Here is a 21,528-nt window from a genome sequence, read left to right as displayed (position 1 = left end):
TGAGTGTTATTAAGGGAAATGGAACTCGTGACAACCCGGATCCCCGACCCCGAATTTGGGGGTGTTACATTGACCCTAGTCAAATTTCAAATCAATTACCTTCTACGATCTGGCAGGCGGCATTAACCATCTCCTAAACCAGTTCAACGTTAACCGTAGCAAATTTTCATATCAACTACCCTCTTCAATCTGACAGACGTCATTAACTGACTCCCCAGACGCATGGGTCTCTCACATGGCAAAACTCATATAAATATTCAATAAAATTACAGGCATAAAAATCTCATTTTTTTCACACAATAAATTTACGTCCTCTTTAATTTCTTTCTCTGAAATTTGGTTGAAGTTATCATTCTCATACTTATCATTATCAAAGTGGAGGTGTCTCCGGAGATTTAATCTCCTCTGGATATTCTATTTTAGGTAGGTCAACTTGCCCCTGCTATAGAAAAAGAAAAATACAAAAAGATTTAGAGACTTATTACGGTCCATATATCCAAAGTTTTTTTTACATCACATGTACCAAAAGTTTAAATCACATATTGTCAGACTTTTCAATAATTGAATTAAGCAAATTCACTGAAATTAAATAATTATATACTTCACAAAAAGAAGATTAGAAAGCTATAAAATAAATGAATAATCATCATCACATTTAGAATAAGAAGATCCACAAAGTTAAACTTTCTGGTAATTGTTTACGTAGACTACAAGTCAAGGTCTATTATGGTACGTTTAAACGTTGAAAAAGGAACAAAGAATAACAATTAAAGTTTAATAATTAAAAATTATAATTCTATTATGGTACATTTTTCAAAATTAGTTATATAAGTTCTCATTTTAAATTAGTTTTTATAAAAAGCTTAAACTTATATACTATATAATACTAGTATTTTGCCCGTGTTACGCACTGAACCGCCGACCCACAATTATCAATTTGCTTTACAATTAAATAAGACAATAAAGATTCAGAGATAAATCTTGGGATTTTTTTTTCTATAATCATGTAAAAAATCAATTTTGACATTTATTTACTTACCATATTTTATTTTTATTTGAAATTAGGATCATGAATATTAACTTTTATAAAAAAATTCACACAAATCAATGACTATTTTGGAAAACTTTGTTTAAGGTCTCAGAATCCTTAATTTAAATTATAGAATTAATTAAAAGTACATTTTACCAATCTATTTCAAATATACGAAATCTCTTTTTTTTCGTTATTACAGTTTCTCCTTAATCTTTTTTTAACAATACGATCGTAAAAATGTACTTTTATAATTAATTTTTAAATTACCGTATTTTTGGAAAAAAAAGGGTGTGCCCATGAACATTTGAATTATTTTTATTGATAAAATTGGTGTGAATGCAGGATTATTAACATTTATGATTAAAATACCAAACAAAATTTGACAAATAACTTTATATTGCGTATAAGTAGGTCTGTCAAACGGATAATTCAGATACGAATCTGCCTATATCCGTATCCGGATCTGAAAATTCGTATCCATATCTGTATCCGAATTCAAAAATATTTAAAAAATAATATATGAATCCGGATTCGAAGGATAGTATCCGGATACGGATAATATCCGGATCTGAATCCGATTTTCAATCAGATTTCTTATTTTTATTTTAAAAATTTTTAAAAAATTGAAAAATAGAGTAAAAATTAAAATTTTATTTTTCAAAATTAAAATAAAAGTAAAAGTGATTTAATCCTATTTTAATTTATTCAAAAATTAATTTTTAATTACCTTTTCACTATATTTGTTATTTTTAAATTGTTGAATTTAAATAATTTTTTTTATATATGTCAATATGGTTTTTATATTCATATAAAATTTATATAAATATAATATTTAAATATGTGTATGTATTTATATACACATACATACACTATAAATTTAATATATTAAATTTTAAATTATATAAATTTTTAAATATAAAATATTTATTCGAATTCGGATATTATCGGATACGAATTATCCGTATCCGCAATCGTCAGATTCGAATACAGGTAATATCAGCTTTGTTTTGTATACCAATAATATCTGATTTATTTCAGATACGAATACGGATTTTTTGAATTTTTTGAATTTTGTTGATAGTACTGCATATAGATATAGAAAATTCCGATTATTAAAAGCACTGTTGCATTGGGACACGTATAAGCCGCGAAATTGCCACAAGGCTCATACCTGCCACCAATGCGTGTACATGCACAAACACATAAATAAATACATCGTAATTAACTGCTACTTGCAAATGTGTACTTGTGCAGCCTCCTCTTTCTTTAAACTATTAGTATTATTCTGAATCTCCGACACTCCCTCTCTTAATCCCGGTCACCGCCGGCGACATTTTCCGGCAACCCACAAAAATATTCACACAACCCTTCCAATTCACTGCCTTGAAATACCCACATTCAATCAATCCATATAATCCACTTTTTCAACATAAAGGTCCAATCTTTTCACACACACATATATATTTGTGTGTTATTTATGCATATATGTGTTTGTTTTATTGTTTATTAATGTAATCTTTTGATGGGTCATGCTTAATTTGATGTAAAAATGATTTAATTGATTTCTTGGCAGTGAAGTATTTGTGACCCTGCTGGTTAAATTCGGATGCTTCAAGTTTAATTTCGGGTCTTTTTCGGGTCGGGTCAAGTCAGGACTAAACAAGACTGGTAGTAATGGAGGGATCATTAATACATCATGTGTGCATTGTGTTACTTGTGCTCTGGTTACTCTCTACTTACAATTGGTTCCACCCTTCTGCCTATTTTTTGTCCTTAATCTATCTTTATTTGGTATGTATTTGTTTGTTTGTTATTATTACTTTTAATTTTAAAGAAATTGCATCTTTTTGAATTTGGGTTTTTTTTATTTGTGAGTTAGTTTGAGATTAGTGTTGTGTTTTTGAAGGTTCATGAGCGTTATGTGATGCGATTGCGGAAGAGAGTACAGTTTGAGGAAAGAAGACAGGCTAATCAAAGAAGGGTAAGTAAGAGTAACCAAATATTTTGATATTTGGCGTGTGTGTGTGTTTTGGATTTATATGTTTGTTTGACTTTTCCTTTTTTTCATTTGAGAAAGGATGACTTTGAGGTCAAGCTTTAGGATTTATTTTTAATTCATGGTAGAAAAAAGAATGGAGATTTGGTACATGTATATTATGTTTGTTGCTAACTTACTGACCAAGTTAGATTTGGTTTTGAGTTGTAAAATTAGTCTATGTCTAGGTTAGTTGACCTCTTTACAGGTGTTTACGGAATCTAGTTATTGAGTGTTTGTTGCTATTTCAGTGACTAATACAGGTTTATAATTCCGAATTTTTTTAATTCAATATGCAGGTGCTTTCAGATTCTGAAACAGTTCGCTGGCTAAACCATGCGGTTGAAAAGATGTGGTCTGTGTGCATGGAGCAGATTGTTTCGCAGAAAGTTCTTCTGCCTATTGTACCCTGGTTCTTGCACAAGTACAAACCATGGACTGTTGTATGAATTTCCTGCCTTGCTCTAACTTATATCTCATACTCTGTGTAATTAATGGCCACATTGAGTAAGTGGTATAATTATATTTGCATTCTGCAGAAAGATGCAGCTGTTCAACATCTCTACATGGGAAGGTCCCCCCCTATGTTTACTGATATAAGGGTTCTTCGGCAGTCTTGTGATGATGACCATTTGGTAAATAATTGTGGCTTGGGCATGGTGGATATGTTCTGATGTACTGTTTATCTAGGGCATATGTTGAACTGATTAATATATTACTCACCTGCAGGCTTTGGAGCTAGGAATGAAGTTCCTTACTGCAGATGACATGAGTGCAATACTTGCTGTGAAACTCAGGAGAAGGGTTGGTCTAGGGATGTGGGCGAAGCTGCATCTAACAGGAATGCATGTAGAAGGAAAGGTGAGTTACTTCTATAGTGTTTAGTTGTCGGAGTCGACCAAGGAAAGGTCTGTCAGATGGTAAAAGTTTGTATTTTCACAAATTAAGAACTCTTATTTACTCGTATGCGAATCATGGTTTAACTATTATTATTGATTGTTATGAACTTTCTATTTTAGCTCGTTTCCCAATTTGAAAGAAAAACATGGGGAAATTTCCTTCTATCATGATCACCATATTTGTTTGTTTTCTGTGGTCGTATTTTGACAATTTCTCTTTTCTTTTTTCTCGCTTCTGATTTTAAATATGAATCATGATTATCAGTAACACTGATAAATTGTAATGGAGTTGTATGTATGTGAATGATTATAAGAAACAATTGAAGCCAGTCATCTGTCTTGCAGGTTTTAGTTGGGGTAAAATTCCTTCGGCGGTGGCCTTTCATTAGCCGATTGAGGGTGTGCTTTGTTGAACCACCATATTTCCAGTTAACTGTAAAGCCTCTTGTTGCCCATGGTCTTGATGTTACTGAACTTCCTGGAATTGCTGGATGGCTGGTAAAAATTCTCCATGTGTTGTCCCAAAAATTAATTTCTTGCTCTGTCCTGTAGTCCATGTTTAACAACTTTTACTTGATCAGGACAAACTTCTTGCCATTGCATTTGAGCAGACACTTGTTGAGGTGAAGCCCTTAGATTCTTCACGCACTTTTGCATTGTTGTTGCATATTTTCAGTCTTATTATATCTTTGGACGTAGAACAGGGTTAAAATATATACTTCATATATGTATAAATTTATCTCTCTCTCTATATATTAATATACATATATATATATGTGTGTGTGTGTGTGTGTGTGTGTATTCTTATAACTGTTGAATTAGTTTTAGTATCTGTCTTCTTCTGATTCCTGGCCTTTTTGTTTTGTTCTTCTCGCCCTGGTCAAGCGTTATATAAGCTCTATGCATATAACCTATAATTTAAAATTATGCTTCTTTTTTTTCCAGCCAAATATGCTGGTCGTTGATGTGGAAAAATTTGCTTCGCCGGAACCAGGTAATCAACAAAATTAGCTTTATGAGGTCATTTACAATAATATGGTTTTAGGATGTGTGCTACAATATTTTCGCACATGGCCATTATGGATTTTAGTATATAGTCTGAGTTGTGCAATTAACAAAAGGAATTCATATACTTGTTTATTCTTCCTCTTAAGCAGCATAACAGATAGCAATATATATCTGAAATATCTGTGATATATTTGTTTATCTAAACCTTCAAGCTCATACAACTGTGCAACCTGCAAACAAACTTAAATGACTCAATTAGTCTTGCTCCGGGTCTTAACAGATAATTTACTTAGGTTTGCTACAGAAAGGAGCTCTTGACTTTTAGCATTGTGTGAATATTTGATCCATATCTTTTCCAATTCCCATAACTATAGGCCTTACCTATGGTGAAAGGTTGTAAATTATGCATAGGCAACGGGCATCCAGCCCGCGGTGATTGTGATTTTATTGGGTAAGCAAGGCCTTGTGGATTTGGGTGTCTAGGATTAGGCATTCAGGTATGTACAAAGAATGTATTCCTAATCCTAATTATAATCTGGTTTTGCCTAAATTCGTTTGCAATGTATTTTTTAGCAATCGCTTCATGAATTTGAACTATCACTATTAAACCCTTATCTTATATTAATTATAGTTTTAATTTTTTTTAAAAATATAGTGAAGTCAATATTATTTTATTAAATAAAGAACCTTCTATGATTTCTTTGTGATCTATGTATATTATTATTTTTTGTTAAATAGAATCAAATTAAATCTACATAAATGTGCTCATATTGTTGAAAGCCTGATGGGATGCCTAGGAGAGCACCTTACCGCCTAGGCAGTTCACTGGGCCTAGGCTCATGTTGTTTGAGCAAGTGATATATTGTAGAAGGTATGGTGTCACCAGGGCATCTATATTGCGTTGACCAATAATGAGAATATGAGATCGAAAAAAATGAGGCTTCCCTTATATATAGCTCCAAGTAACTGCCTAACATGCGAGTTCACCAGTCCCTGGCTATGTCTCCTCTTTTTCAGTATTATAGTGGTTTTAAATTTCAAGGTATTTGCTATTGAAATCATGATTTGCTTAAATGATTTATAGTTAATTAAATATCAGTGTTTATTTTTACCTATATTGTAGTATTCATCTTTACCAGTATTAATTATTTTACAAAATATTAGTATAATGATACACACTTTCAAGTTCAAAGTTAATGTGCATTTGCATAGCTTGTATTTGTTACTACCCTCAGATGTAATATGTAGGTAATCATTTGTTATTTATTTATTTTGTTTACAGGAAACGATCAGAAATAGACGAGTATGTGTTTAATTCTTGTACTATTAAAACTTAATATTATTGTGGGATATGAGTGACAAAGTGAACTTGGATGTTGTGGTATGTGTATTTAATATATAGTGGTTCTCACATATTCCTTATTATGCTAAGTTCTTTCTTCTTTAAGTGGCCATGTAGGATTCTTAACAGTTAAATGTAAATTACTTAATTTTAGTTTTTACTTCTGCAGTGTGTATCAAGAAAATATTTAAAATAACATTATAATCATGACTGTTAAATGTAAAAAAATTTAATCAGGGACTGTTCATATTTTTTAGAATAATGGATGATAGTTTGCTTCACAAAAATGCAATTATGATCCATTGAAGGATATATCTGGACTTATTATCTTTTGTGTAGTGGATTGTCCTACTTACAATATTGTTTTGTTATACAAGTTTTGCCCGTACGAGCTTAAAATTGCTTAGTTTTGGACTATTGGTAACTTTAGATTCAAAGTTGCATATATAGATTTTGAAGTTACATATTGTGAATGTCGTATGCCATACTGACCCCTTACCTCACAAGACGGCTATGGCATCTCGGCACCGCTTACCAATTTAAAAAAATGACTTAGTTGCTTATCCATTTTAACGAGAAGTGCAGTGTCCAATTTGAGTATTGTTTCATTCATCAACCTTCTATGGAAATGATTCATGTAATATGTTGTTCATCTTCCTATATAAGAAACATGCATATAAATTCACCTGAGTCTGGGTGTGTGTAGAAAAGTTTCCTCTCTTTGTTTATTAGACATATTTAATAATGTTTGGATTGGAAATCACCTGTTATTGGTGCTTGCACTACAATATTAAGAATCACTTTTTTTACTCCCTTGATACTAGTAAGCATCTGCTTTAATTTTTGATGATTATATAGAAATTTGTAGATGGGTTCTTAATTGCAAGTTTGGCTTCATTTTTTCTATCGACCGCAGCTGTAAATTATGTAGTGTTTCTACATATAAATTAGCCTATTTATTTTTTTCTTCCAGAAAATTGGTTCACTGTTGACGCAAAGGAGCCAATAGCGCATGCTCTGGTTGAAGTCCTGGAGGCATCTGATATGAAGCCGTCAGACATGAATGGTGAGTTTGATGCACAAATTATTGTGTTAGACCCATCTTTAGCTCTACTTACCATGATTATATATAACAACTGGTACTTGTTCAGGTCTGGCCGATCCATATATCAAAGGGCAACTTGGCCCGTATAGATTTAGAACCAAAACTCAAAAGAAAACTTTGTCACCAAAATGGCACGAGGAGTTCAAGATCCCTATAATTTCATGGGAGTCTGGAAATGTGCTTGCTATTGAAGTTCGTGACAAGGACCACTTTGTGGATGACACTCTAGGGTCTGTTTTTCAGCTTACATTCGCTACCATCTATTAGTATAAAAAACCTTTAATTAATTGTTTTGCTATTAAATTGCAGTGTCTTTATCCTATAGAAGAACGTTCCATAGAACTTGGATTTATGATTACTTGTTTTTTATTGATATATTTCCTTGACAGGAGAAAGTTTTAGATCAACTATATCACATTTCTGAAAGGTCTTTGCTTAATCTATACATCAAATACATGAGTATGTGTGTTTTGTAAGAAATTATTGTCTGACTTCAGGCTCATGAGGTAGCTGTGCTGAGCTTCCTAGGAGTAAATTTTGCCATAAATGCCACCATTATTCATGCTAGTTATGGTTTTTCATGTAGAGTTTGTGCACTTCAATCCCTCATCTGCACAGTGCTTTGGTATTCTGACCTCTGATGATCTACAGGGACTGCTCGGTATGCATCAATGATGATATGAGGGATGGCCAGAGGCATGAGATGTGGTTGCCTCTCAGGAATATTAAAATGGGGAGGGTGCATCTAGCAATAACTGTAACTGAACTTGCGGGGAAGGTTATTATTTAATTAATTAATTCTATAAATTTCTGATAAACAGATAATGGCAATTTAAGGTAGTAGCTTAATAAAAAATCCTTATTGACTGTTGGTAATTTAATAATTGACTTATATTTATTTTTTACTTGGAGCCCGAAGGTACATAACTGTAAGTAGAGTTGTAATGAAATGACTAGTATTACATTTATGTTGCATATTCATAATTTTAAGTAACTTGTATAGGGGGATGATCAAACATATCAGGATGAGCCATCTACTGCTGAAAATTCCTTTTCTAGCGATGCTACGTTGGGAGAATCATCTGGATTAGTAGAGAAATCCCCGAAAGTGGCCGATGAATTTGAGCCTGTTGACTATGAAGGGAAGCCTGAGACTGGAGTTTGGGTCCAGCGCCCAGGGACTGAAGTTGCTCAGGTCTGGGAGCCTAGAAAAGGGAAGAATAGGCTTATGGATAGTCAAATACTAGGAGCACGTGGCATCGAGTCTAGTGGTAATTCAAAGTCATCAGTCCAGAGTTCATGTGGCAATGATAGCAGTGGCACTGATGATAGTCAGGAGGGCAGTGAAAATCGTTCAAAACACAGAGTTCGGAGAGGCTTACAGAAAGTTAAAACAGTATTCCGTAGAAATTCTGGAAAAGAGGATAGACGCAGCAGCTTTGAAGCTCAGGTTTCGTCTCCACGTGATAACATTAGGTCAACAAATGACAAGGGGACCAATGTAAAGTTTGTAATCGAGGACAGTCTTTCCTCTCCTGCTGGTACTCCAAAAGTGGACCGCCGAGATGGTGTGGAAGGAAATGGCATAGAAAGCCCCAACAAGGGGCATATGAAAGATATGGCAAAAAGTATAATGAAGCATGCTGGGAATTCTGCCCGCGGCTTAAAAAGTGCGCTCTCCCGGAAGGGGTCCAACAAATCAAAAGGCGACTCAGGATCAATACCTGCAGTTGGGGACAATTCTGCTGGGTCAAACTCGTCCGACGAAGATTCTTTATCATTACCAACTAAACCTGGTGTTGGACCGGATACAATTGTTGCCAATCCCGTGTCAGGAGTTGAGCTGAAGACAATTGTTGCCCGTACAGTGGCTGCCATCGGTAGTGATTCTTTCAAGTCCGATGAACCCATTATACAGGAAAGTTTGAATGATTTTTCATTTGAGAACCCGGCAGAAAAAGTTAATAGCGAAGAGAGAAATGAAAAGTCATTGAACAGCTCAGAGGGAGGAAATGATGCAGTGGTTGAGGAGCAAATAACATCCCACCCTAAGCCATCTGAGGTTGACAGAATAGAATGAGCTAGTGAGACGTAGTTCTGGTATCTGCACATTTTACGCGTTTTATGCTGCAGAATGTGATGTGAAATATGGGTGAGTAGTCTTGTTTGTTGTGTCTAGTTCTCTACATCATACTGGTTTTGGGGGGCTGTCAGTAAGATTTATTTCTCAGTTTGTACATCATATGCAGTTAAAAGAAGTTTGTTAGCTTGCACAGTTTTGAAATTTTGCGACTTTGATCTGGATATGTATAAGTACTTGTATTTTTGTTAAATTACTTCTGGAAGCAAGATCGAACCAATGTAAATTACTTCAATGGTTAGGGAGTCTTGGTAGTAAGATATTGCGTCTACTTTACCGAATGCAAATAATTAATTATTTTAACACTTGTTAACACATGACTGATTAGCTGGATGTAATTATTAAATGGCCGGGCAATAATATGTAGTCTTAGAAAAGTATTCATGCATTAGAAAACGTAATCAACTTGGATTACTACTCAAAATATCAGATCTTCTTGCTTGCATTACCATGGTGCATGTTAGGTAATTCGCACTAATTTACTTTAATCAGGATTTTTTTTTGAGGTAACTTTAATCAGGATTTAGGAGATCCCAACTATAATTTTTATGTATTTTGTCGGTTTTAACTTTAGGTTGCATCTTCTCCTTGGCCAATAGATGTACATATGATACAGTGTGCATGAACAGAGTTGGATCAGATAAAAAACAGATTCTAATTAAATTATTTATGCTCGGATTTCAGAATCGGATCAAACTATAAAATTTTCTATTAAACCTGTTTTGACTGATTCAATTAAATTGAATTCAAACAAAGAAAGTTATAAAATTTCAAAAGCTGGAATTAATTCATTGACATAAAAATTTGTGATTTATCGGAAATTATTTAAAAATTAGATGATTTATCTGTAATTTATCAAATTAGTTAAATATTATAACCAGTTTATCGACGATTTATAAAAAATAGGTCAATTTACATATTTACGTTATTATGACATAAATACGTTTAATTTACATATTTGACATCATGCATTAATTTAGTCATAATATTTCGAATATTCTGACTTGAGAAGATTATTCAAATAAATTTAATTTGAGTTGCACTCGAATTTATTAAATATAATTCACATATTTCACGAGCCTAACTTCTAACTGTTATGAACATTGAGGTTTTAACCGGATCCTCTCAACAAGACGATGAAAACCTAAATCATACATGGCTGTGATGACAGATACAAGTTGAAGCAAAGGGTTGAAGATACATTCAAATCGGTTTAGATTCATTCAATAACCCTAAGCAGTGAATCACCTCCTCATTATATATACTTTCAAATAAAGAGTTCAACCTAAATAATTACTACTTTACAAGAACATTTGTATCTTGCCACAGTGAACCATAACTTTGCCAATTGTATTCATGAGAAAGAATGATAATAATCATCTCCAAGTCCTCCGAATTCAATCTTTTCTTCCAAATTCATCAAATTATAATTATGAAGATCATCGAAATCGGACGGTGTGGAACTATCTCCCCTGATGACATCTTCTTGAAGCCCATTCGATACATAATTGTCAATCTCGACATAATTATCATCCCACTCAAGCTCCATAAACGAACAGTCGTAGTCTTCGATCATCATGTTAGGTTCAATGATCTCGGCTTCCAATGATCGAATCACACTTGTTAAACGCTCATCATCACAATCTTCTACATGTGATTCTTCATCAAGAAGTTGCGACAAGAGAAGTGCAGTGTGAGAGTTGAGTTCGAAATCAGCCATAGGTTCATGGTTTTCGAGTAAAAACAAGGCCATTATATGAAGATTTAGTAGAAGCCGAAGTATAAGAATAAGCAAGATGGTAGGTGATTAGAATGAGTTAAAGTTTGATAAGAAATGAAGCATATAAATAGGGCTGCAGCTTCATTTCATGTCCCCAAAAGAAGGCCACTTACGAAGCAAGGCCCCATGTGATCGTGGACAGTTCACAGTATCCACTCACTAATCAAACCTAAGATTCATGTAGAGCTTGTGAACTCTAATAATTACACATCCATATGGCGCAAACTGTAATAATAATATATATAATTATAAACATGCATGTATTACGATAATGCAATGTAGTAGATATAATAAAAAGTTCAATGAATGTTCAACTCACCTTCCACCTATGATCAAATACAAAATGAAGTGCCGGAGCACCTTTAAATTTGAGTTCCTTGCGGGAGATGTCTTCATTTCCATATTACAATCCTGTTGGCGTAAGGCTAACAGCTGCCAGGCGCTAGGGGAACTCTAAAACATGTCGATTCTTTCCTGCAAACAATGAAGTTTTAATGATGTAATTTCAATCTTTATTGACATTACTTCGTATTTATTATGAAATAAAAATAATATTACCTTTATTTTACTCGCATCACCTATAATTATAGTATCATCCATTTTGAATTTTATTCGCGTTAATTTGTATTTAGGCACGTCTTAAAAAATCTCATAATAACTGATTTATTAACTACCAACGTGTCTCTCCTATAAATGATTAAAATTTTTTAGTGTGTGCCTATTAACATATGTTAAACGCGAAATTTCAAGATTTTAGTTTATTTTGATTAATTCATGTATATTAATAATAATGGATTCCCTACATATACAAAACTCCGTGAATTAAAATAAACTTTACTCATGAAATTATGCGATTAGCATGTGCCCACATCAATTAATGATTTGGTAATTGAAACTCTATCCGTTCCGGTAAGCCTAAACTTTATAATATTAAGATTACAAAAATAAAAACAATTTATAATTAATAAACAATTGGATACGATTAATTATTACTTTTCGACCCAACAAATTAGAAAGCACTTGAAATTTCTTCAAAAAGAAACTATTTACAGCAGAAAGAAGGAATGCACTACGCACCATCTTCTTGTAATCAAGTTTTTGGAGGCACACATAAACCGAATATTTGATCACAGACGTTTCAAACATAATATTTCAATAATCTAGTGTGGCAAGTGACGAGACAGGTGGATTAGGCACGACATGTTATCCTGGAGATACGGAGAACCAGATTCAAAGATATATGTGCTCCAATGTGTCACTATACTGTAAAACCACTTATTAAACCATGATGACTATTTGTTTTGATATTTTAGTAGGTCATCCAATTATGTACATGTGGAAAAGTTTTATTGCACCGGAATTTCTAATCATATCCGGATTGCGACCCAAAGATCAGACTTACTTGATTGCATTACGCTGGCGAAAAAAGTAAAAATAAAATTCTTACAAAATTATATTTAATGACTATGATAAAATATTTCAATTGATATGAATAAAGTAGATTCATTTCTATTATTTATAATAAATAAAAATATGACACGTGAATTTTCGTAAATATTTCGAAAATCAATTTTGTACCGCTAGTCATATCCTACTTAATTTATAAACTAAGCATATCGTCAACTATATATTTTGCATTTTTATTTTATTTGTTTTGATTTCAACCAATTAAAACATCAAAATCAAGGACAAAAAGTTAGCCTAGTGATGGATAAAGATTTATCATTTCATGTCCCATTAATTATCATGTCAATGACTTTCGAGTCCACGTTCCTTTGTCTCACAGTGTATTAATGATTTTAAAAATTATCATCAAAATTAAGCTGAACTCAACGAATCCTAACTCACTCCTTATATAAAATATAAAATTTTGGCATTAATTGTTTAAAAGATATGTAAGTAATATTGTCGCCACGGTACATTTTATACTAATCTTTTATTCAACATTTCATTATTAAAAGTGAATTCTTTCAATTAAAGTAAAATATACAAAAGAAATAAAAGGAATAATTTCCTTCTTTTATATAAAATATTAGTAAAGTCATCATAAAAAAAATGAACATTACTCTTTCTTAAAAAATTTCATTATAATTACATGAATAGCTAGCCTAGGTGCTCTTATAAATAATTAGCCAAATGATGTCACCACTAATATTTTTTATTAGAGCACTTATTTTACTCTAAATAAGGGAACACGAAGAATCTACAAGAAATTGTATTATAAACAGTTGAATTCATTTAATATTCATATTCCTGGTAAAATCAGCCGTCTCAGTGGAGAATTGATAATATACACATACAGATTGAGATTTTAAGCTTGATTAAATTACATAACAAGGGTATCTTGCCACAAGGAACCATAATTTTGCTCCTCTAAAGTGTTGGTTACATGAGTATACTGGTTATCGTCGTAATTATCATTATTGTACCAAGAACAATAATAAAAATCATCTCTAACTCCTCGAAATTCAATCATGTCTTCCATATCCATCCAGTTATAGTTATCAAGATCTTCAATATCAGATGATGTTGAACAATCTTGACCGTTCATAACATCTTCTACTGGCCCGTCAGAAATATAATTCTGAATCTCTACAAAGTTATCATCCCACTCGAGATCCATAAATGAATCATCATCTATGGTCATCATAGCTGGTTCTATAATCTCAGCTTCTAATGATCGAATAACATTTGTTAACCGCTCATCATCACACTCTTCCACATGAGATTCATCAAGAAGTTGTGACAAGAGAAGCGCACTGTCTGTGTTGAATTCACAACAAATAGTGGATTCATAGTTTTCGGGTACGAAAGAGGCCATGAAGTGACTGTTTAGTAAAGTGAAAGTATAGGAGCAAGAATTGGAAGCTTCAAATTAAAAACAGAAATGCTAGGTTACTGGAATGAGTTGATTCATAAGAAAATGGAGCATATAAATAGGGCAGCTTCATGTCCCAAAAAGAAGGCCACTTAAGAAGCAAGGCCCCATGTGGTCGTGGACAGTTCACTGTATCAACCCACTAATCAAACCTTAGTTTCCTGCATAGAACCTACTGATTAGTCACCCATGTGCACAAACTATAACAAACAATATACAAACATGCATACATTAAAATAATGTACATATAAGAAGATCAACGTAGGTTCAAGTCATCTTCCACCTTTGCTATATTAACTTCGGTATTACAAGTTTAATGTTACTCAAATTAATGACTCCCCAAAAGATTTAAGGTATTAATGTATAACTAAATAGGTCAGTCAGATATATATATATATATCTCCATGAAACTATTTACTTCAGTGTCTAAATTTTATTAAGAATATTAAAAAGGTTCAACTTGAAACCTCTGATTTAAATCACTTTCAAGTTAACAACTTTCTTGAAGTTCTAAGATGTCTCACTGGATGATTTCGAATACATTATAAATATATATATATAAACGTAGCATAACAGGCTGTTTTGTAGTCATGGATTCATGTTGACGAGCTAGATGTACATCTAAATCTACGGATACAATATAAATAATATGTGAGTGTAGGTTAAGCAAGCATGGAATACTAAAATATAGAGATGGGAGAAAAAATGGGACTTGTATATGAGGTGATGCATGAATACTTATATGCATGCATATGTCTGTCTACAATATCAGTGACAAGTAGTTCAAGAGCATAATTGAATAAGGAGATGGGGGCAGAGATGGAAACAGCTCACAGAAGCAGAGGACATAAATTATTTGAGTTACAAGATTATGTTTGATATGGGTGTTGATACTTGCCCACAATATGAATTGTAGAGAAAACACGCAACTAATTAAGTAATGTCACCACACAATTTTTTATTCAGGGACCTAGTTGTGTCTGGTTTTAAGAAATTATGCGAGACACAATTATATTTCAATACACGAAGATGCACTTTATAATTTGAGCAGGTGCATCTATAATTGAATGCAGGGGTCTGTATATACAGTTAAATTTATAAAGCAGGCTATACTTGTTCCCAAAATTTATATTTTATTCATTATCTATATTTACATTTGTACTTGCTTAACAAATTTAATATTAGTGAGATAAATATCAATACCCTGAGCCAGATTCTGTCGAGCTAGAAATAAATTTCCTGGGCGAGGATTAGAAGACAAAAAATTTGATCTTGGTACAAGGGGCAAAATTCCTCAAATAGTGAGTGCTGCTTAACTTGTCCAGATAACTCGTCAGTAGGCTCTGTCTCACTAAATCACATTGAATAATTGAAGTAATTCCACAAACAAATGTGATCAATATAATTCAACAAAAGTAAATCTAGGGCTGTCAACTTCGTGGTATGGGTCGTGTTCATGTGATCTTAAGTGTTAAATTCAAGGTCCGACACTAACCCCTCCCTATAAACTATTGACCTGCAAAACCTTCACACTCACCCGACTCGTTTATAAAACAGGTTATCCCACCAGGCCCGACCCTCTAACCCGTTTATCCAGCGAGTATTTTATCTGTTAACAATATTTAGCTTTTAATTCCCGCATACGCAGGCTGGAACTCACCAGTTATATCTGTTTGTTATTGTTTGCGTGAAAGTCTCCGATAGATGAAAAGAGCCTAAGTGATGACAATATGACACCATATACTTGAGGGATGCTAAAATCTAAGTGGTGCATGACAATTGGCAGCTGGTATTGATGAAAAAGGCCAGACCAACTAAAATGACAATTTTCATACTAGACGACAAAGCTAAATAGAAAAGGACCCAGGGTGACTGATAAGTACCGTTTCAGCCTTTTTTGAAGGCTCTCATATTGAGCTAGCAAAATTGGCTACAAACACCAGTCACAGGGGCATCCCATAATACAAGCCATATAGCAATGATCAATATTACGAAGTGATCTCTCTTAATCCCTTTATAGAATTTCCAATTTTCAATAGGTACAACACTATGTGGGTCGATAAGGGCATCTCGTTTAAGTTTAGGACTACTGGGGTACGGTAGGGGTGTCTAATCCCGTGCACTAATAATATCAAATATGACAAAATTTTGGTAACCTTAATGGAAAAAAGCGATATGTTACCCAATTCAAGTGCATAGGTAACAAGGAAGTAATTAATCTTTTTCTGAGCGACCAGCGGTGGAAGTCATACCGTAGTGATTTACCTGCATTCTAGGAAATTAATACATTCCGGATAGAGCGGAAGGTGGAGTATTTTTGCTATATCACAAGTCATTTTAAAAATGTGGTAAAAATCCTCTAACATCGAGGATAATTTGTTTTAAGTTGATAAAGGTGAATAGAGCTTAATGTGAATCTTTCATACATCCAGATTTCAGATTGTTTAGACCTAAATTTAAAACCTCTGGCTTCTAAATCTAAGATACTAATTTACCAACTTCCTCTTGAATAGTCTGAATGAGTTTTAATTGTTTCACTATTAATTATTATGAATTCCAATAAAAATACAAAATTACCTAAATAACATATAATGTACAATATATTTTACTCATTTTTCATATTACACATTTTTAGAATAGAGGCCTAAAAGTAAACATCCCCAAATTAAGGTATATATTTTATGAATTTATAATATATAATTATAAAAGTTCATATAATAATAAATTTAATTTGAAATGTTGGGTAAAAGGAACGTAAAGTTACCTTCAGGTAATTTCTTATAGTTAACTACATTAAATTGTTCCTTTTGCTTTTAACTAATATCCAAATCCAACAGTTGTCAAGTATTAATATACCTGTACTATAAGTACATGTCCACGGTTTTTGTGGCATCTCAAAGACTTCAACATTCACCTGAAACATAGATGCATGATTACAGCATGTAGTTTATAAGTCAGGAGTATACACAGTGCTACATGGTTTTGTTAAAAGATCAAAATATACGATTTAATGTAGTCAACTCTAGGAAGTTGCCTAAAGGTAACTTTAGGTTCCTTTACCCTAGAATGTTATACTATTATATTACCAAAAATACACTATTATGATTACTGTTTCAATAAATAAATGTGTAAATAAATTTTAAGACATAGATACAATTGGAACCACACAAAGAAAAAACTTGTAGTCATAATTTAATATTTATATTATCATATTATTAATAGTTAGAAGGTATTATCACATATACTCAAACAATTAATACTTTTTACTAAAAACATACACGTACATTTCATTTAATAATTTTATAAATGCAATAAAAGATATTGATTGCAGCATTACCCATCACACGTCAGTTATTTGGAGTAAAACAAAATTATTATGTAATTCAGATGATCTAGACATCTCTTATTAAATAATATCTTCTAATAAATATTCAATTGAAGATGACAAACACAACTATTCAAGATGGTTGATAAGTGTTGCACACCTTGTTATCTGAACCTGAGCTTCAAACTTGACTAGCTGCAACATGTGAACCATATGTACAATGATTGTAGTACCACTGTCGACATTGCTACCCTCTCAAGTTACGAGTGTGAAACAAATTTCTGTACCAGAAACAATAGTATCTCCAGTTGTGAACTCTCTCTAGAGGTTCTGGTTCTCCAAAGAAGGTATGAATCTATTAACCTGTAATTTCTTTCAGCCTTTAAAAATCAATTTTCATATTTCTAGCTCTCTCATGGAATACATGAGTTACTACTGGTGAGAGGCAATGTGTTAAGCTAAGTTATTAGGTTTTCATTAAACAAAGAAAGGAGTGTGTGGGTTATTTAGAGTGTAGTTCAATGAGGAGCACATCATGCATCTACCAGACTGCCATTGTCCTGTACTCCACCTCTTCCTAGGACCTAATCTAAGACCGTAGCTTGCTTTCTTCATTTTCAAAAAAATATATTGAGCCTCAATTGGTGATACAAAAACATATAACAGGATGGCTAGTAGTCTCGCAAGCAGCCCAGTCTACATCACAAAATGCCACAATGGTGAGATAGAGGTGCCAACAAAGGGTTGGTGCAGTGGTTGAGACCTTGTCCCCCTTGCAGGAGGTCAAGAGTTCGACTCCGGTGTGTGCGTGTGTAATTAATTATCAAAAAAAAGAGAGGAAGAGGCTGACATGAACAAAACTTGAGCACAAGTTGTAATACCAGCTTGAATGAAGGCTGCTGGTGAGCTACTCCACGATTGTTCATGAGTTGAGTTAATATCACAGAGTATGATCAGGCCTATCATGCAAGCACAAAAAATGTTAATAATCTAGAAAATGATATTGCTGATCAGTTTACAGTTTATCTACAAGTCACGTGCTGCACCAAGTGAAATAGAGTCGTTAAAATCAGGTTGAGCTATAAGGTTTCTTACAAACACTCTTAAACCAGCTTGACATCTCAGCTCAAACGTAAAGCTATTGCACGGGACCAAATAGTGCAACAGAATATATGAAGGAAATGTAGAATTGTAGCCTGTAGATATAATCAATTAATATAAGAGGGAAAATGAGAGTAGCTGAACCATGAATATAGTCTATAATCTGTTAATCCGTGATTTCTGATGATGCATTGAAGAAGTCTACAACAAATCAGATTGTTAGTTAGTTAGATAAGTATTAGAGTTTTGTTTAAATGTTAACTTAGTTAACTGGATAACCTTTGACTTATTTTTTCAAAACAAACTCTATCTTAGATAAACCTAACCTATTTCAATTTCTAATCTCTCTCAGGTTTATCTTTTTCAAGAAACAAAACTAACGGATTACTTGTTTTACACATTCAAATATTTCTAACCTAATCTTATCTTTTATTATCTTTAAAAGAGTTTGAAATACATTATATCCGTTACATGTTTTTCTATATATACTCGACTTGATGTTTTTCAGAAACACAACTCTCTGCACTTTCCATCTTATATCTTTCTGAGAAAAACATCCTCTTAATTACATTCATTGATTATCCAGTTAATTAAGAGTTTATAGTCGAGTTGTAATATTTCACATTATTATCTTTGTATTTGAAAGAAAGGTGTATTGTATCACTTGTCCCGGGTTGTGGGAATATTGATTACAAGATCAAGGCCAAGTAGCTGTGTGCTAGGGAAAGGGTTCTTTCATTCAGGGCCAAGATTGTAATCAAGGAAAGTTTGTAAGTACTTTATTTAAGTGGATATAATACATTCTCTATGCTAGTTGGCATGGGGACTTGGATGTAGGTCATAGACTAGGTATAGGGGCCGAACCAAGTGAAAAGTTTTTGGTGTTCTTGCATTAACATATTTCCAGCATTGCATGTTTACATTTCTGCAATTTGCATTCTGCTGAATAAATAGTGTCTGTCTCATTTAGATATAGTCTGTCTCATTTGCCAAGACAAAAGAGACTGTCCCATTCGTGATCAGTTGCACTTTAATTAATTCGATTGTGCCTACGAATTTCATAATCTACAACAGAGTATTGCCATGACAGAAGTATATGAACTCTAAGACATGCTTGTGAATGTGTAAGTGTTTACAACATTCTAATATTTTTACTTTAGCTTGATAAAAGAACCTTTTTAAAATAATACACGACCAACACATATAAGCTATGACAACTACAGCATGTTCAAAAAAAAACACCAAGGCGTGTATGTGTAATGCCAAAAGTGATTAAGCCGTACAAAATTCACCAATCAGGATCAAGACAAAACTATTTTAGCATAAATATAAGTATATAACGATGATTATGAAATAGTTACAGTTGGAAATTTTCTGTAAAAGGATTAGAGAAAATGAGGGACCACCTAACGCATCTTTATGATAATTCATGAATTCATTTAAAAATAATGATGACAGAGGGAATCAGAGAGCATGTTTACATAATCAAGCGGCATTTCACAGAATCTCGGCACAACCAGCACTGGCTGCACCAGGAGAATATCTATACGATAATTACCGTCATAAGTACCTGCTATGATTCATCATTTTCCTTTCTTCATCTATTCATAGTTTTTCATCTCAAGTTACAGCTAGTATCACAGTATAAGTCCAAGTAGCCATATAGTGATATAATAGAAATTGCAAAACTTAAATTAAAAAGTAATCTTTATAGAGCTGTTAGGTAACCAGTCACTCGAAAAGCTCAAGGTATTAGAGGAAGGCCCTTTCCATGATCTTATATTGTTATTCTAACAGTGAGATCCAGCAGGAAGAAAACAAGAGAAGCCACCAGCATCTAACATGTAATTAAAAAGGTAGAAATACAAGAGCTAAAGACAGTCAGATGAGTAAGGAAACCATCAAATCCAGCCGGAAGAAAACCCACCAGCAGCATAAAGCCGGGCAGTCATCAATGGCATAGAATCAGGCACATTATATATTCTCTCCTCATCGTCTACTCTTCAAATAACATTAACATATCTATAGGCTCGTGCTCATGTAAGAACCGATTGAATAAGAGAACAATTGTTCCGTATTTTCAAATTGTACATAACAATGTAGATAAAAAGTGCATAACAATTGTTCACGCATCAAAATCTTTTCCCACCAATTAAACAAACACTTACAGAATGTGTACAAAAAATAACATAAAAAAAAACAAAATTAAAGATGATATCTTTATACATCCATCTAGTTGGTGAAGTCTATAAAGAACATGTAACTCTTTTAAAACTCTAAATTTAAAACTCCAAAACAATAGTAATTAGGTAATATAAGCAAAAAAGATATATAGAATTGTAGATACACCTGTTATTGGAGCTGGGTCCGGTGAGCAACGCCGCGAGGCCACCGGGTTTCCAATATTTTGTACGTGTTATATACACACATCCATATTGTTTGTTGTCTTAGGTCGTTTATGTTTCGACCTGTCTAAACGGCCCAACAGCCTATAAACATTAACTTGGGCCACTGTCTTGCGATGGCCGAAGCAGGCCCAAAGGAATATTTTTATTAAATTTTAAGTACTGATTTTGTTTATTACAGACCAGATTAATAAGATTTTATCAAATCTATATTACCTTGGATTTGGATAGTCCACATTTAATCACTAACTATTTATAATTGGCCTTTAAAAATGAAATGCAATGGAACGAGACGAGTAATTGAATTTCAAAAGAACATTTGGGCAAAAAATGAGTAATTGAATTTGAAAAGAACGTTTGGAAAAAACATGAGTAAATAGAAATTGTGAATCTTAGAATTTGTGAATCTTATAAAATTCAGTTAAGATATTTTTAGATCATAAATTATTAATTTCTTAATTTGTATGACTTCAAAAA

The 21,528-nt window shown here is 33.0% G+C and overlaps 2 protein-coding genes across 9 annotated transcripts; one reads left to right on the top strand and one right to left on the bottom strand.

Moving 5' to 3' along the window:
- The first annotated feature begins 2,260 nt into the window (after nucleotides 1–2,260).
- On the top strand, nucleotides 2,261–9,865 carry LOC141708417 (C2 domain-containing protein At1g53590-like). The gene is made up of 13 exons (XM_074512039.1): nucleotides 2,261–2,468; nucleotides 2,607–2,824; nucleotides 2,940–3,014; nucleotides 3,368–3,511; nucleotides 3,608–3,703; nucleotides 3,798–3,929; nucleotides 4,313–4,465; nucleotides 4,549–4,590; nucleotides 4,913–4,961; nucleotides 7,291–7,383; nucleotides 7,469–7,652; nucleotides 8,074–8,200; nucleotides 8,426–9,865. Exons 2-13 carry the CDS (start codon nucleotides 2,708–2,710, stop codon nucleotides 9,500–9,502), a joined length of 2,289 nt encoding a protein of 762 aa, XP_074368140.1. The 5' UTR covers nucleotides 2,261–2,468; nucleotides 2,607–2,707; the 3' UTR covers nucleotides 9,503–9,865.
- Nucleotides 9,866–13,546: 3,681 nt separating this feature from the next.
- LOC141708416 (uncharacterized) lies at nucleotides 13,547–21,127 on the bottom strand. 8 transcript variants are annotated; one of them, XR_012569476.1, is made up of 5 exons: nucleotides 20,996–21,127; nucleotides 18,396–18,504; nucleotides 17,706–18,241; nucleotides 17,077–17,134; nucleotides 14,322–15,571 (listed from the first exon to the last, which is right to left on the bottom strand). XR_012569476.1 is itself a non-coding variant. In XM_074512037.1 (4 exons), the coding sequence occupies exon 4, from the start codon at nucleotides 14,161–14,163 to the stop codon at nucleotides 13,669–13,671; it is 495 nt and encodes a 164-aa protein (XP_074368138.1). In that variant the 5' UTR covers nucleotides 14,164–15,571; nucleotides 17,077–17,134; nucleotides 17,706–18,241; nucleotides 18,396–21,076; the 3' UTR covers nucleotides 13,547–13,668. The 8 variants fall into 8 exon arrangements, 1 of the variants encoding a protein (XP_074368138.1); XR_012569473.1 differs by having other exon boundaries at nucleotides 14,322–14,392; nucleotides 15,424–15,571; nucleotides 18,396–21,102; XR_012569471.1 differs by having other exon boundaries at nucleotides 18,396–18,741; nucleotides 20,996–21,101.
- Between the last annotated feature and the right edge of the window lie 401 nt (nucleotides 21,128–21,528).

Source organism: Apium graveolens, chromosome 2 (genome assembly GCF_009905375.1).
Source record: "Apium graveolens cultivar Ventura chromosome 2, ASM990537v1, whole genome shotgun sequence".
Lineage (NCBI taxonomy): Eukaryota > Viridiplantae > Streptophyta > Magnoliopsida > Apiales > Apiaceae > Apium > Apium graveolens.
Note: the sequence above shows the minus strand (reverse complement) of the source record. Positions and strands in the feature narration are given on the sequence as shown.